Here is a 17,205-nt window from a genome sequence, read left to right on the forward strand (position 1 = left end):
TATGTACCGTTGTCGTCACCCTCCTACTCTTTGAAAAGTGCCATCAATTTGTTCCTCGAAAAGCTTGCCAACTGTCAAGGATTTCACCCTTGTAAAATAGCATTTCCAGAAACATTTTCTTCTCCAAACTGAAATTTTGGAATTTAAATATATTTGGAATTATAAACTGGAATTTCTGCTTGCTGCACAAAGGCATTATTTTTTCCCCAATCACTGACCCCTCTACCACCCCCAACCCCAGCAATTGCACCTCAGTAGTTTCTGTAGCTTTGGATTTGTCCACGTTTCTTCACTGTGCCCACCTTCATTCAGGTTTTCCTCATTATTGCAAGATCATCTCAAAACGTAAAAACAATCAACCCAAAATCTCTCACTTTCACACCCCTACAAGCAAGCCCAGCTACTTTTCTCTACTGCATACTGCTGCATTAAAACCTCTCTTCCACCATGCTCAACTTCAACATGTGCAAAGGACACTTTTATCACTAAGTTTGAGACAATCAACTGCCTCATTCCCACTCGTCGAACTCCCTTGAAAGGTCCCCAATCCTCTTGCCATGAGATCTACCGCCACTAAGTTACTGATAACTCAACATCCACTCTCGGTGTCTGTGTTCATTGACATTATTGATGGCCTCTCTCCAGGAGTTGCCTCCCTCTTTTTCCAAAAAAGGAAGAAAATATACATTGCATCCTCAATAATCAAACATTGACTCCACAGTTGTTAGAAACTAAAATAATGCCGCATCTTCAACTTCAATCTTCTCTCCAAAGGTCTTGCACATGGAATCCAGGGACCTCACCTCCAAAACCCACAGCCAGCTCTGCAAAAGCTCCCTGTTTTAAACCCTCAAATCAGCTTTCCAAACCTGCTACTGCATCCAAATAACTCAAAAATGATAAATGACATCCAATACGGCAATAGAAGAATAAACGCAACTTTTCTTTTTTCAAACTTGTCAACGGCTGTTGCTAGAGCTAAACACATTAACCCTGTCAACAAAAGGGGAGAAAATGAATGCTGCAGTTGTTGCAGAGAAGGATTGATGAGTTAATTAACTGGCCAAGAAGTTGGCAAATTGTGTATAATGTGGGAAAATGCAAAGTTGGTCATTTGAAAGGGAGAACAAAAGAATGGAGTATTACTTATACGGAAAAAAACTGCTGAAACCTGCAACACAAAGGGACTTGGAGATACATGAGGATAAAGCACAAAGCTCACATACAGGAGCAACAGGTAAATCAGGAAAGTTACTTGAACGTTGGCCCTTATTTCAAGGGGGTTGGAATATAAGAGTAGGGAAGTCTTAATGCTACAGTGCAAGGTGATGGTGAGACCACATCTGGGGTACTGGGAGCAGTTTTGGTTCCTTATTGAAGGAAATGTATAATTTCATAGGAGGCAGTTCAGAGAAGGTTCACGAGGATTATTTCTGGTATGAAGAAATTGTCTTATTAACAAATGCTAAAGAGGTCGGGATTTTGCTGATTGGAATTTAGAAGAACGAGAGGTAATCTCATTCAAACACATAGGACTCTTAAGGGGCTTGACATGGTAAATGCGGAGAGGATGCTTCCCGTCTTTGGAGAGTCTAGAGCCAGAGGGCACAGTCTCAGAATAAAGAGACATCAATTTAAGGCTGAGATGAGAAGGAATTTCTTCTCTCAGAGTTGAGTGTCTTTGGAGCTTCTTGACACAGAGAGCTGTGTATACTTAAGGTTAAATGGATGGATTCTCGGTCAGTAGAGAAATTAAAGGTAATAGGGAAAGGGCAGGGAAGTGGAAGGAAGGAATGTCAGATCAATCATGACCTTACTGAATGCTGGGGCAGGCTTAAGGGGCCAAACAGCCTACTCCTATTTTTATTTCTTATGGTTATTTGCTTAGAGGCATCTCCTTGTCGGGAGTACAACTTGGAGTGGAAGGGAATGATCCCATTCTTATGGTCCAGTGAATAAGAATGATGTAGCCTAAACAAAGAAACAGATTCTTCTAAGGGTGCTTGAGCACAAAAGGACTATATTATAAAAGCAAAACCCACAAAGTAATAATTTCTGCATTAGTGCCTGAGCCACAAGGAAATTTGGAGCAGGGTAAGGAATACCTGAGGACTGAATGTCTCACATGTTTGGTGTAGGAGCAATTCATTAGGTTTTGGCACCAGTGTCTTGGAAAAAGACAGCAGTTCTGTTGGGATGCATTTCTTTTGAACCATGCTGGAATCAGTGCCCTGCTAAATTGAATAACTAGAGCTTTACAGAAGGTTTCAAACTAAATATGGCTGAGTAAAGAAGTTCACAAGGGGAAATTTTCAAAGCTTTTTTTAAATTCAGGATGTGGGCATTGTGTGCAAGACCAACATTCACTGCTCATTCGTAATTGCCCAGAGAACAGTTGAGAGTAAACCACATTGCTGTGGGCCTGGAGTCACATGTAGTGAATGCCAGAGCAGGTAAGGATGACAAATTTATTCCCTAAAGGACATGAACGAACCAGAGGATTTTTCCCAACAATCGACAAAAGTTTCACGTCATCACTGGACACAATTCCAGATTTTTACTGAATCAAATTCCATCTGCCATGGCAGGGTTCGAACACGGGTCCCAAGAATATTATCTGGGTCTCCGGATTAATAGCCTAGCAATAATACCAATAGGCCATAACCTACTTTAAAGAAAGGTCAAGTCAAAAGACCCAAGTCAAAATAGAATGTGACAGAAGATATGCTGACACAAAAGGCACAAATAAAATTAAATAGGTATGACAGGATAGTCATTACACAAATATGCCTGCAAGATGACTGTTGTTGGGGATGTGATTTTGTTTTTAATTTGTTCACAGGACACAGCTGTCACTAGCTAGGTCATCATTTAGTATCTATCCCCAAGAGTCCTGGAGATAGTGGTGGTTAGTTGCTTTCTTGAACCACTCCTTAGGGTAGAGGGGATGGAAAGCTGCAGGTAAATCCACAAGGCTGTTGGCATAGGGATCAAGCCTCAAATATTCATAAACAAGGGACCAAGTGTACTCCAGTCAAATTTGTTGGCAATTAAAGGAGGGATGGGAAAGCAAGTCAGGAGGATACAACAAGTGCAAAAGGCTACAGACAGGTTAAGTGAATAGGTTAAAATCAGACAGATGGAGTATACCATCAGCAGTGTGGGACTATCCCTTAACAGAAAGAATAGAAATACAGAATGTTATTTAAATGGAGAGAGATAATAGTGCTGTGGGGTTCAGAGGGACTTGGACATCGTCACAAATGAAACAAAATGTAAGTAGGTCTGTACAGCCTGATTAGGATGGCTGTTAGATTTTATTGGAGGAGAAATGGAATACAAATATTAGAAAATTTTGTTACAACTGCACAGGGTGGTGGTGAATCAACACATGCTGTTGAGTTTTCTTTTTGCCTTACTTAAGGATACATTTACCTTGGAATTGGTTCAAGAAAGACTCACCACCATGATTAATGAGGTGAACAGGTTGTCTCATGCAGAAAGACTGAGCAAGTTATGCCTACATACATTGGGCATTACAAGAATGAGGTGCAACAAGATTCTGAGGGGGATAATGCGGAGAGAAGTTCCTGCAGTAAAAAATATACAGGGCACAGTTTCAAAATAAGGGTAGATGAGGAGGAATTTCTTCTGTCTGGAGATTCTTTTCCCAAAAGAGCAGCGACAAGGTAATCAAGGGTTGGCTCAAAAGTGGAGTTAATGTCACAATTAAATCTACCAAGATTTTTGAGAACAGAACAGGATCAAGGCGTGGGAAATGGAGTCTACTCCCATTTCTTATGTACATTGATACAGCACTTATACACTTAATGGTAGTGTCCTGGGGAGAATTGCTGAACAAAGATCTTGGATTGCAGGTTCGTAGTTCCTTGAAAATGGAGTCGCAGGTACACAGGATAGTGAAGGCGGCGTTTGGTATGCTTGCCTTTATTGGTCAATGAATTGAGTACAAGAGTTGCCACTTTTGGAATACTGCATGCAGTTCTGGTCTCTCTGCTACAGGAAGGATGTTGTGAAACTTGAAAGGGTTCGGGCAAGACTTCCAAGGATGTTGCCAGGATCGGAGGGCTTGTGCTATAGCAACAGGCTGAATAGGCCGGGGTTATTTTCCCTACAGCATCGGAAGCTGAAACACCACCTTATAGCAATTTCTAAAATCATGACAGACATGGATAAGGTGAACAGCCACGGTCATTTCCCAGGGTGAGTGAGTTCAAAACTAGAGGGCATAGGTTTAAGGTGAGAGGGGAAAGATTTAAAAGGGACCAAAGGGGCAACGTTTTCCTCAGAGGGTGATGCATGTACAGAACAAGCTGCCAGTAGATGTGGTGGAGGCTGCTAAAGTAACAACATTTAAAAGTCATCTAAATGGGTATATAAATAGGAAGGATTTGGAGGGATATGGGTCAAATGCTGACGAATAGGACTAGATTAATTTAGGATATCTGGTCGGCATAGACAAATTGGATCAAAGGGTCTGTTTCTGTGCTGGACCAACTCAATGCTTGAATTTGGATATCACCTGAGCTGAAGCAATGTGAGGTGGGTAGGGTGCACTTGGAAATGTTAAACAAGGTGAGGTGGTCATATTTTCACTTACGTGCATGGCAGTAAGATGGGACAGCTGAAGCAGTGCTGCTGAGAAGCCCTTTCGCAGTGCTAATACAAAGGCGGTCTGCTGCCCAAACAGTTCCTCCATGGCATTCTTCAACTTCAGGTACATGTCCCTGTAACGTCTGACAAAATCAGGAGAATTCCATGCTCCATCCAGGAATCGTTTCACCTGACAGGAAATGAACAATCAGAACAAATGATAACAGTACCAAGGCCAATTTTACATTATTTGTGTGAATTTTAAAATTACAGTACCAAAACTCTGCCTCTAACAAGCTCAATGTTTAAGCCATATACTTGAGTTGCAGGGCCAGTGAGTAAAACTACATAATATTTCTGCAACTGAGAACCTCAAGTATTAATTCATGTGTAAGTATTACACAAATTGAAGCCACACTCCGTAAAATTAACCAATAACACGTGGAATGGTTAAGAGGTGAAAGTGTTTCATATCTTACTTTCTAATTCACAACCAACCAAACACATCCTGTGCTTACCCTGCAGTTGTATTGAAGCAAACTGCTTACATACTCTAGGACTTCAACATTCACTGCTAATATGGAGTAAAGGGATTACTGTCCCTCTTATGAGTACTGCATGTCAGCCCAGCCTAGTTCAGGACGTAGAACATTCTAGTCAGGATATCATGGGTTAATGCCCAATAATATGATTCAGCATATAATCTAGGCTCGCACTGCAATGCAATGTCAGACATGTCCTGCTTCAAATAAAACAAAACTAAAGCTGCATTACACTAGCACTTCAAATGAATAGTAACAATTACAGGTCATTTGTTCAAAGAGTGTGGAATTCTCCTGGAGATAAATAACTAATTCTGCCATTACTCATTGCTGTTGAGAGATCTGGTATGTACAAACCCTCACTGCACTTTAAAATAATTCAGTGGTTTAGACAACCTGAGAGAAGCAGGGCTAATTATAGATTGATCCAGTGTTAAACCAATCAGAAATGAGCACCACCTCAACAAGGCCAATTAATTAAATTACATCATCCAGCATGATCTGGGTTGTGGTGCGAAAAAGTTAACAGCAGCTTTCAGTAACCAAGGCACACACAAGTGTGAAACACTGACAGCCGCTCTTCAACAGAAGCAAAAGACCCCAGAGGTGTTTGAGAAAGATGAAAGATGAGAGACGAGAGATTAAGTAGTGACGGGAAAGCAGGGATTATAACAAGCGATAATATCACTGACCTGTATTCTTAAGTTTTAGTTTACAACTGAAGTAACATCTCATGAGTTACCTCAGCACAGTAACACATAGCAGCAGGCTACTATTAAAGCTTCTACATTATATCAACACAAACATAAAATGCTGTGTGTTTTTTGTAACAAGTTATTATTTCATTTACTCAAAAGAACATGATGATAAATGATTCAATGAAGCCCCTCTCCCCATCCACATTGTAATCAATCCTCCTACCCACACACACCCCTCTTCCTCCCTCCACACTTACATTACATTAGCCACACTCAACCTCACACTGCCACTCATGCCATCCCTTCAAACTCAGCTCCATTCTCACTCACTCATGCCCTCCCTTACCAATCACCCATCAAGACCACAGACCACAGGAAAGTCCTCGCAGGTAGGATGGCGGCAGCAGCTGAGGCCTCCTCATCTCCAAAACACAAATAGTGACGAAGCAAGCTGGAATTGGCAGTGGATTAAAGCAAGAAGAGTCTAGGTAATAGCACCCCAGGACAGGCAGAGGACAAAAAGCAGCACATTAAAATGGCGAATTCCATGATCTCAACGTCAGAATTCCACCAAACCAGGGAAATTCCTTATCCCTGCACTTGCCTGTTGCTGTACGACTTCATGCCAACACTGTGCTATTCCGGAGATGCTGCTGGGCTTGCTCACCATCTGCCCTTTCACAGTTCCAGAGCTGCTGTTGCTGCTGCTGTCTTTTGATTTGTTTTTACCATCTGCAAAGCAAATACAACTTGTATGTATGAATGACTGAGTCCAGCTGATTTCCATTCCTCATTTTCAAATCCCACTTTTGAACAAATTCACTTAACTGCTTCAAGGCAAAGACCACCTCCACATTGAGGGTAATACTAAATCCCTTTCTGCACAGCCCTTGTGATCACAACCAGAGTTTCTGCACTTTCACATGTGGCAACCAGCAACTCACTACATGTCAAAATCAGAATATCTGTAGACTAGTAACTAGCAACTAACAAACAGCAACAGGAACAGAATTACAAAATAGTTATGGTGAAGACGTGGCAATCAGATAAGGTCTGCACAAACTCTCCAAATGTGCACCACGTAGTGTTATTCCCTGTAACAAACTATTGTTTCTAATCAAAAAGATCAACCAATGCTCTCTTGAATCCCTTATTAAATCTACCTGCACCTCACTTGCAACCAATCATTCCAGGCCCTATCTTGCTTCGTTAAAAAAAACATTTCACACCACATTTGCTTCTTTTTCAATTGACTTTAAAGCTGTGCTCTCTCATTATCGATCCATTTAAGAATGGATACAATTTTTCCACATATCCTTTGTACCGACTGTTTATTTTGAAAAGTTCTATTAAAACTCTTAGCCTTCGCTTTTCAAAGGGAAAGATCCTGGAACCTTTCACATTCTTATGCATTACATTCACATAACTTCTTTTCTACAGTAGGGAGCCCAGAACAGCTCTCAATACTCCAGCTGAAACAACTGGTGTCATCTGCATGTTCAGCATCACCTCTTTGCTCTTGCATTTTACGCTCCTGCTATACACTTTAACTGTTCCCTCTCCCTGCCCTGCCATTCTGAATGAACTTCTACATTCGGTTGTTACCATATAACGTGCAGAACGGTACCCTTTATATTATACTGTCTCTCCATGTTTGAAAAACATACCACGTCACTGTTCTCCTTGTTGAACTTCACCTGAAATCAATCGACCTATTCTACCAATTCGCCAATGTCCTTTTGTGACCCTATACTGTCCTCACAATTCATGAATTCTGTATCATCTGCAATTTTTGAAACAAGCCCTAAACACAAAGATTTTGATCATTAAACGTATATCAGAAAAAGCATGCCGATATTGACCCTGATAAACTCCATTGAGAACTTGCTCCAGCCAGAAAAATATCCATTAACCATCGATTGTTTCTATCAGTCAATTTTCTTACCCCAGTTGCTTCTTTTCCTTTTATTCCATGAGCTCTAACTTTACTCACGTCAGTAACAAACACTTCTTTAAGCCCTCAAATACATTAACAGCATCACCCAGGAATGTTTTCTCTTCAAAAGAAAAACTCCAGCAAGCTAGCTGAACACTGTTTTCCCTTAAGAAATCATGTTGACTTTCCTTAATTGACAGACATTGTCCACGTAACTTTTAATTTTATCCTGAAATATTGTTTCTAGAAGCTTATCCATCCAAGTTAAACTAACTCATCTGTAGTGGCTAGTCTTACTCTTGCATCATTTTCTGAACAAGTACATAACATCTGTAATTCCCAAGTCCTCTGGGTCCAAGGAACACTGAAAAATTGTGATCAGTGCCTCTGCAATTTCAACTCCCATTTCAAGTCGCATTTTATTTGGTCCCTGTACCTGGTCAATTCTGATTTTTAGGATCTATCTAATGCCTATTCCTTATCAAAGTTAAACAGTCACAGTGTAAAAAAGTTTTTAACAAATAAAATAAAAAGCTTTTGTCTCACCCAAAATTCAAAAAATTTAGGAATAGAACAACATTTATAAGATTGAATTAACTCAAGAAACAGTGATAATGAGCTGGCAAGTTAGTTAACTAACTGTTGCAATAATTACTAGTAACTGAAGAGAAATCACAGAAATTACAAAAATGTTACTAAATATGAATACTGGATATTTCAAAGCACTTTCAAGCCAATGAAGTACTATTACAGAGAAATCATTGTTGTGTGAATGAAACATGGTAGCTGATTTGCATACAGCAACCTTCCACAATGTGATAGCAACCAGATCACTCATTTGAGATTTGAACAAGGGGTAAATATTAAGAGTGTAAGATGTAGAAGCAGTAGGCCTTTCAGTTGATAACTCTACTCCCCCTCATCCATCTTAAACGTGTGACTCCTTATTCCGAGATTATGTCCCTGTTCCAATCTCTCTCAGAAGAGGAAACAACTACTTTAATCCAAATAAGGACCTTGTTTGTTTCAGTAAGGACTCCTCTCATTCTTCTAAACTCCAATGAGTACAAGCCAAACCAACTCAAACCAGCCATGTCAGTACCCAAACTTAGTTAGGAGCAGGCAACTCCATAGTATGTGCCAATTGATAGAACTATTGAAAACCCCTATCATGTTAATGATCTGTAATCAACTTTGTAATACTGTTTCCTCCAAATTACTCTGAGCCAGATAGCTTAATTTTCCGGTCTAAAACGTAAATGCGACATATCTCATTGGTGAATTTGTTAAGAGTGACATGTGTAAATATTCAAATTCTGCTCTACAAGATAATTGTGATTGCAGTATTTTTGGCATAAAAGCCATTCCATGCCTGATCTTGATGGCAATAGATAAACTGAGGTACTGCAGCATGGGGGCAATGCTGGTATTTGGGTGGGTAGCATACTAAGGCATGCTCACAGTGACAGCACTTCAAAATAGTTTACTTACATGAAGCACCTCAGGTCACACAAGAACTTAAAGGGCAACATCAGTGCAAGTTTGCTCTCTTCCTTTCTTAAACTTCATTTCAGTTTGTAATAAATCATTGAACCTCAAAATACAGCGAGTTTTATTTATGACCAGTACTCTTACCAGGTTTAGCAGCTGGCTTTATGTCTTCTATTTCAATCCGACTGGTATCTACATGAACCAGAAGGTGGCAAAGGCGCCGAACCCTGGAATTAAAGATGGTTGCTCGGCCTTTGCCCCGCTTCGAAACTTCTGAATTCTCCAGATATTCACTCAGCAGCCAGGATAATGGGCTTGGATTAGTATAGTCTAAAGCAAGACAAATTGACACCGTATCAAAACAAATGTAAAAGACAACAATTTAGAGGTAACCGATCTGCTAAATCTTTGCCATTCAGAAAACCACGTTGTCACAAACTGCATTCAATGAATATGAAGGCAAAAGTGGGGGGGGAGCCTCACTAACCTGGAAATCAATCTGGGTAAGCAGGTGGTGATGTACTCAGGCAGGACAAACAGTGAAGGTGGTTATCTCAGCGATTTATAAACCTACTGCAAACCCTTTGTTATCTCGGATTCCAGCATCTGCAGTTCTTGCTATCTCAGTGAAGGTAGTTATCCAAGATTACAAAGAGATATTGATCAACTAGGTCAATGGCCTAAAGAGTGCTAACAGTGCATGGGCTTAATGGGCAGATGGAGTTTAATTTGGATAAATGCGAGGTATTACATTTTTGTAAAACAAAGGCAAGACTTATACAATTAAAAGTTGGCCCTTCGTAGTATTGTAGAACAGAGACACCTCAGGGGTCAGGTACATAATTCCTTGAAGTCTGCATCACATATAGATAGGGTGATTATGAAGGCAGTTCTGGGTGCCCTGTTACATGTGGATATTATTAAACTGGAGAGAGTTCAGAGGAGATTTGCCAGGATGTTGCTGGGAACGGAGGGTTTGAATTAGTCGGGGCTGGATACCTGGGACTTCATTCACTGGAGTGTAGAAGGTTGAGAGATGACCTTTCAAAGTTTTGTCAACTCATGAGGGGTATTGATAAGGTGAATGGCAGGTGCCTTTTCCCAAGATAAAGTGCTTGAGGAGGAACATGGGATACTTTTCCCTATTAGCCAAAGCAAAGTTTAACAGCAGGCAGGTAGTGCCAGAACTATACAAAACTTGGTTCAGCCATTGCTAAAAAGTGATTACAGCAGGGATGTAACAACACTGGACAGGGTGCAGAGGGAGTTACCCAGAATCAAAAAGAGGAATTAATGGAAAAAGCTCAACAGGTCTGGCAGTATATGTGGAGAAAAATCAGAGGTAATGTTTCAGGTCACTCGATCTGAAACCGTTAACTCTGATTTCTCTCCACAGATGCTGCCAGACCTGCTGAGTATTTCCAACAATTTTTATTGTGTCTCGGATCTGCAGCATTCTCAGTTCTTTCAGAATTTACCAGAATATTGCCTGGGCTTAGAGGGAATTCAAGGAACTTTTTTTTTTTTTTTTACACAGAGGGTGGTAGGAATCTTGAACACACTGCCTACGAGGGTGGCAGAGGCAGAAACCATCAGGACAGTCAAGCAGTATTTAGAGATGCACGTGCAATGTCAAAGTGTATATGACTGTGGGCCAAAGTGCCTGAAAATAGTTATATGCTTGCTTTGAGTTGCACAGACTTGATGGGCCAAAAGACCTTTTCCTGTGCTGTAGACCTCTATGCCTAGGAAGTTCAGTGACATCTTGGGATGCTTACCCACAAATCCCCAAAAGCAACAGGATAAGTTAATAGGTTGGCTAAGGTGGCATATAGTAAACTTGCCTTTATCAGTTGTGGGATAGATAATATTCAGTGGCAAAACACTTCAATTGGGAAAAGAACATTTCTTCAATTACCTCAATTTGTGTGTTCTTTTCACACAAATGATAAAACAATGTTAGATTCCCACAGCATAGAAACACACCATTTCACTGGCTGAGTCTTTACCACTAAAAAATTCCCTTTTAAGTCAATGGAGAGGCCCTATTGTGGCTAATAACTTTACTTCTTCATAACCAGATATGTTATTCTTATTTCACAGTTAGTTGACAATTATCATCAACATCCATTACCAGGAAACATACTGCACATGAGAATTACGAAAGAAAATTAAAATGACATCGCTTATACGTTCATGTGCTATACAGCTCTGGTGCACAACCTAAGCTTACGATACATACCCAAAGCTGTGATACTGAATACAATGGGATTGATCAAAGCCTCCCAACAAGTTCGTCCCAAAGCTTCAGCTGCTTCTGCATCTGGAAGGAAACGATCAGCAAACATCTGCTCATGACGTAAAGCACTGTTTAACCTGCAAAAACACAAAAGTAATCTAACTCACCATGTAAATATTCATGATAGATTCAAGGTATTTTCTTAGGATTACACTAACCTATTACAGAGTGACAGAAATCATTGGTTATATTGTTACAGACGATATGGTGAACCCCTCTGATATTTAAAACCAAAATGCCCAGAAAAGCTCACTTCACAATCTGCTAAAGGAAATAGAAAAAATGGTACAACCTGCCTATCACTTCCAAATTGGTTACAAACAAGAGGTTAAATGGAAGAAATCCCTGATACTCGCTTTGTAAACAACAAGTAACAATATATATCAAACAGTGAACAAATTAACAGACCTACTTACAAACCAAACAATTCCCCCCACTAAAACTTAGGCTCTCAAAACTAGAGTCAGGATGCATCTTCTGGAATGTTCTATGCCTTTCCCACTATTCTTCAGTCAGCGATTCCTTCTTCAATGAAACCACGCGTCAGGAATATTAGCAAAGAGTGCAACAGTATCTTCTAGATGGTGCTTATTCAGAGGCTAAAGACGTTGGTGAGTGTCAGCCTTGCTCTTTCGATTGCAGTTTGCTCTGACATGCATCTTCAAAGGAAAAAAAAACCCTCTTCTTATATAACCTTGATAACCTGTCAACTTTCTTATAATAGGGTTGGGTCCTAGGTAGTCAATATCATCAGATTGAAACTCAATTGGATTTTGGGATCTAGGGACAATTGAATTAATTGGTTGATATTCAAGCACATTTCCTTAACACCAAAACAAGCCTAGTTTGCCAACCACACAGCCAATTGACACAGATGCTTCGATTTCAGAGTTATCTCCACATCCACAGCTGCCTGCAGCCATTTTTTGTCTCCAAGCTTTAAAAAGCATCTTACCTCTTAAAAAGGACCACTCTCCCCCCACAACTATCTTTTTTGCAACAAATTCTAACATCCTGTCTAATTCACAAGTACTCTACCCAGTTTCACAACACCTCCCCCTTTAAAAAAAAAATCAAAAGACGGCTTCGTTTTCTTTTTCTAAATCTCAACACCCTTATGACTAAAATCTATATTACATTAACTCAAAGTTACACATTTTATATTAATTCTATATGTACACATAAAACATTGAATGCTACCATTTCTTTCTTATACACTATCTTTGAAATCCACAATAATGCAATCACAATAACATTGTACGTATTGCAAGTCATGAAAATCTGTAAATTAAGTGCTCTTAACATAAGACTCCAACAAAATAGGCTGGTGTTCTTGTCTTTAAATCCTCCCAAAAACGTCACAGGGTTGTGATTAGTTTCACACAACCATGTCTGATGCATTGTTTGCAATATAACATTAAATTGTTGTCAGGCCGGTACCAAGCTCAATAACCCTTTTTCAACAGTTGAATATTTTCTGATGGATATCAACTTTCTTTCAAAATTAATCAATTAGCCTCTCAATGCCATAATCATAACAACACAGCTCCAATCCTGACAGCGCTTGTGGCCAGGGCAACTTTAAAGGGTTTCAAGAAATTTGGAGTGGCTAAAATTGGTGTGGTGGTTAACATTGCTTTTACATTTTCAAATGTCTCCTGGCATTGTTCTGTGCACTGAAAGTTTGTATCTGTCTTCAGCAAATCCATCAATGTTACTAAAATTTGGTACAAATTTCCTGCAGAATCCGCTCAGTCCTAAAAAAAAGTAGCACTTCCTTCTTTGAGAAATTCCTCGATGGCCTTCGTCTTTAGGTTCCTTGGCGTCATCCTTCCGTGTCCAACGCTGTGTCCTGAGAGTGTTACTTCTGCCTTCACAAATTCAGTTTTTGCTAAATTTACGACCAGTTTTGCCTTCCATAGTCCTTCAAAGAGCTCTGCCAAATGCATCATGCAATCTTTCCATGAACAGACAGCACAATTAGGCCATCATGTCACAACTCTGTTGAGAAGTCTTTGGAAAGTGGCTGGTGCATTCTTCATTCCATTGGGGTTACAAATACAGAAACCTCCTAAGGTACTTGCCAGTAACCACAAAGTAGGTCTAACTTTCGGAATTGGGTACGAGTCTGATTTAGTCACAGTGATGACCTTCGGATAATCTACGCAGAAGCAGTGCTGTCAGGTTTGGGAGCCAATCGACAAGTTCCACTCATCTTGACTCAACGATGTCTTCTAGCAGCATCACTTCCACTTCTATCTGAAACCGTGTTGCTTTGAGAGGATTAAGCCTGCATGGGTATTGTTTTATCAGAACAGCATTCCTTGTGTCAACCTCATGGACTATGGTATTAGTCTTTCCCATTATAGTTCTACATGTGTCCTCATAGTGCTGCAACAGTTCTCTGCTTCTGAGACAGGCAGCTCACAATCCTATCCCATTCATTCAGGACTTCCCCGTTATTTAACTTATTATCAGACACATCAAAATCTGAATCATCTGAATTTGATTCCTGACTCTCAGTGGCAATAACCAATACTTGTTTCTCCAGTTCCCTTTCACTATCGTATTAAGGTTTCAACATATTCACATGAAATACCCAAAAAAGCTTTTTCCTAGCTGGCATCTTTAAAAGACAATTCACTTGACTTGACTTCTCAATCTGGTAGGGACCACTAAACCTTGCTTTTAAGGGACCTCCTACCACGGGTAACACCACCAATGCTTTATCCCCAAAGGCAAACATATGAATTTTTAATTTCTTCTCTGCTACTTGCTTCATTAGATGTTGTGCCACCTTCAAATATCATCTAGCTAATTCACCTGGGTTTAATCTTTCTCTCATCACAGATACACAACATGACTGTGAGATCTCTGCCTTTGGGCCTATCAATTTCTCCTTAACTAATTGTAAAGGCCCTAGTACTACTTGTCTGAATAGCAATTCAATTGGACCATCTCTAATAGCAAATAACATAAATGGGATACCTTTATCCCAATCATTTGGTAATCCTGACAACAAACTTTCAGCATGGTCTTTCGGGTCTGCCGCCACCTTTCCAATGCTCCCTGGGATTGAGGATGGTATGCACTTGATTTGAAGTGTTGGATGCCTAAACAATCTATGACCTCCTTAAACAATGTGGCAGTAAAAATGGACCCTTGGTCTAATGGAATCCCCACGGGTAGCCCTTAATGGGTAAAGAAAGCAAGCAACTCCTCCACAACCGTTTTTGCCTTGACATTCTGTACAGGAATTGCCTCTGGAAATCTGATAGATAAATCCATTATGGACAGCAAATACTGGATGTGAGTTTGCTCGCTGAGCTGGAAGATTAGTTTTCAGACGTTTCATCACCGTTCTAGGTAACATCATCAGTGAGCCTCCGACGAAGCGCTGGTGTTATGTCCCGCTTTCTATTTATCTAGTTAGGTTTCCTTGGGTTGGTGATGTCATTTCCTGCATTGGTGGTGTCATTTCCTGTTTTTTTTCTCAGGGGATGGTAGATTGGCTCCAAATCAATGTGTTTGTTGATGGAGTTCTGGTTGGAATGCCATGCCTCTAGGAATTCTCATGCATGTCTCTGTTTGGCTTGTCCTAGGATGGATGTGTTGACCCAATCAAAGTGGTGTCCTTCCTCATCTGTGTGTAAGGATACGAGTGATAGTGGGTCATGTCATTTTGTGGCTAGTTGATGTTCATGTATTCTGGTGGCTAGCTTTCTGCCAGTTTGTCCAATGTAGTGTTTGTCACAGTTCTTGCAAGGTATTTTGTAGATGATGTTTCTTTTGTTTATTGTCTGTATGGGGTCTTTTAAATTCATCAGCTGCTGTTTTAGTGCGTTGGTGGGTTTGTGGGCTACCCTGATGCCAAGAGGTCCAAGTAGTCTGGCAGTCATTTCAGAAATGTCTTTGATGTAGGGGAGAGTGATTATGATTTCTGAGCCCGTTTTGTCTGTTTGTTTGGGTTTATTGCTGAGGAATCGGCGGACTGTGTTCATAGGGTACCCATTCTGGTTCCCACTCGTGGTTTTAGGGATGCGACCTACACAAAATCATAGCCAGCGTGAAAGGTTCTACAAATGTGGGAATTGATATTAACGCGCTGGTTTTATTACTGCCTGTGGCTTTCCTACCATCTGACACATATGACAGGTGCCACGAATTTCAACCACATCTTTCTGTAATCCAGGCCGATAGATATGCCTTTGAATCTTTGACTGAGTCTTCCTCACTCCTAGATGACCTCCTACAGGGGCTACCTGCAATACTTCTTGTCTGTATGCCACCAGCAACACAATCTGGTGAACTTCCATCCATTTCTCCTCTGCACGAACCTGCTGAGGTCTCCATTTCCACCTTAGGTTTCTATAACGTAATAACATTCTGATTCCAGGCTTAATGATACAGATCCTTCACTGACTCATCTTTTTCTTGTAACTCTACTAGGCTTTCAGAACTAAACACCTCGGTCTAATCCTCTACTTGTTTAGGCTTTTCTTTTACCATTTTGTCGAACAGGGTGTCAGCTAACTGAATCTCAAATCCTGTGTCTTCCTTTTTGGTGTTCCTTCTTGCTTTGACCTATGAGTGAGATCTGGTCACCACTCAGCTTTTTAGGGTAAAAGTTCAGCACAACGTTGTGGGCTAAGGGGCCTATACTGTGCTACGTTCTATGTTCTATTATGTAGTTAGTTCCCTTTTAACTCTTCAGTTCCCTGATTTTCTTTAGGCTTCTCCACGACAAGGGGAATCACTCCCACCTTTGATCCAGCCAGGTTGTTTGAGAACCTAGAATTCCTGGAGTAGACACTTGTTCAAATCACACCTACTGCTACTTCCTCGGTCTTGATTGGCTTTCCAGCCTTATCTTACACAGAATGGAATGCAAAATCTCGCTCCATTTATTCAACAGATTATCACTCTCTTGGTTAACATTTCAGAATGAGTGCGTACATTTTCATCTCTTACTATTAAAGACAGACCAGATCCCAGATCTCTCAATATTTTAGCTTCTTTATTTTCTTCCACACACCCCCCCCACTCAACCCCCGTTCTTCCTGAGAAAACCTTACCCACACAGGTGAAGTCTTTGAAGAGATTGGGCACTATCTTAGTATTGAGCCTGTGACGAGGCTGTGCACTCTCCTGCAGTTTGGTTTGTCTTGGGATTTCCTTCACGGTTTCAACTAATCCCCCTGGTTTAGCCTCTTTTACCACATGCTTTTCCCCACTACCTCCCTTAATCCACCGACATTGTAACTTCATACGAACCCCCTCTATTAAAGTGGAAATACCCCAAGGCCTTTTGCCCCCTTTTTACCCTCTTGAGTTTCTAGTTTCACATACGGTAAACTGGTCTAAACGAAGATAACTAAGTGTGGAGTTGGACGAACACAGCAGGCCAAGCAGCATCTTAGGAGCACAAAAGCTGATGTTTCGGGCCTAGATCCTTCATCAGAAGAAGCGATCTACTTTGTCTTTTTCATTCAAGGATCTCCCTTTTCCCCCCAATTTCTATCCCTCACAGAATGAAATTGCTATCACAAGCTGGGTTTGAATTTATGCACGAATGCATATTCATCCGCTATCTCTGCAACTCTTCTTACTTTGGTAACTTTCTAT

General features: G+C 40.5%; 1 protein-coding gene across 4 annotated transcripts in view; it reads right to left on the bottom strand.

Annotated features, from left to right (window-relative positions):
- The window catches only part of LOC125452341 (cullin-9), a 176,803-nt gene that overhangs the window by 50,964 nt on the left and 108,634 nt on the right, over positions 1-17,205 (bottom strand). For all 4 annotated transcript variants that reach the window (XM_059645126.1, XM_059645123.1, XM_059645124.1 and 1 more), the window contains exons 19-22: positions 11,524-11,657; positions 9,426-9,611; positions 6,459-6,586; positions 4,622-4,804 (exon numbers count right to left, since the gene is read on the bottom strand). In XM_059645126.1, the coding sequence (XP_059501109.1) occupies positions 4,622-4,804; positions 6,459-6,586; positions 9,426-9,611; positions 11,524-11,657 (631 nt within the window). The remainder of the gene's footprint in view (positions 1-4,621; positions 4,805-6,458; positions 6,587-9,425; positions 9,612-11,523; positions 11,658-17,205) is intronic.

Source organism: Stegostoma tigrinum, chromosome 4 (assembly GCF_030684315.1).
Source record: "Stegostoma tigrinum isolate sSteTig4 chromosome 4, sSteTig4.hap1, whole genome shotgun sequence".
Taxonomy (NCBI): domain Eukaryota; kingdom Metazoa; phylum Chordata; class Chondrichthyes; order Orectolobiformes; family Stegostomatidae; genus Stegostoma; species Stegostoma tigrinum.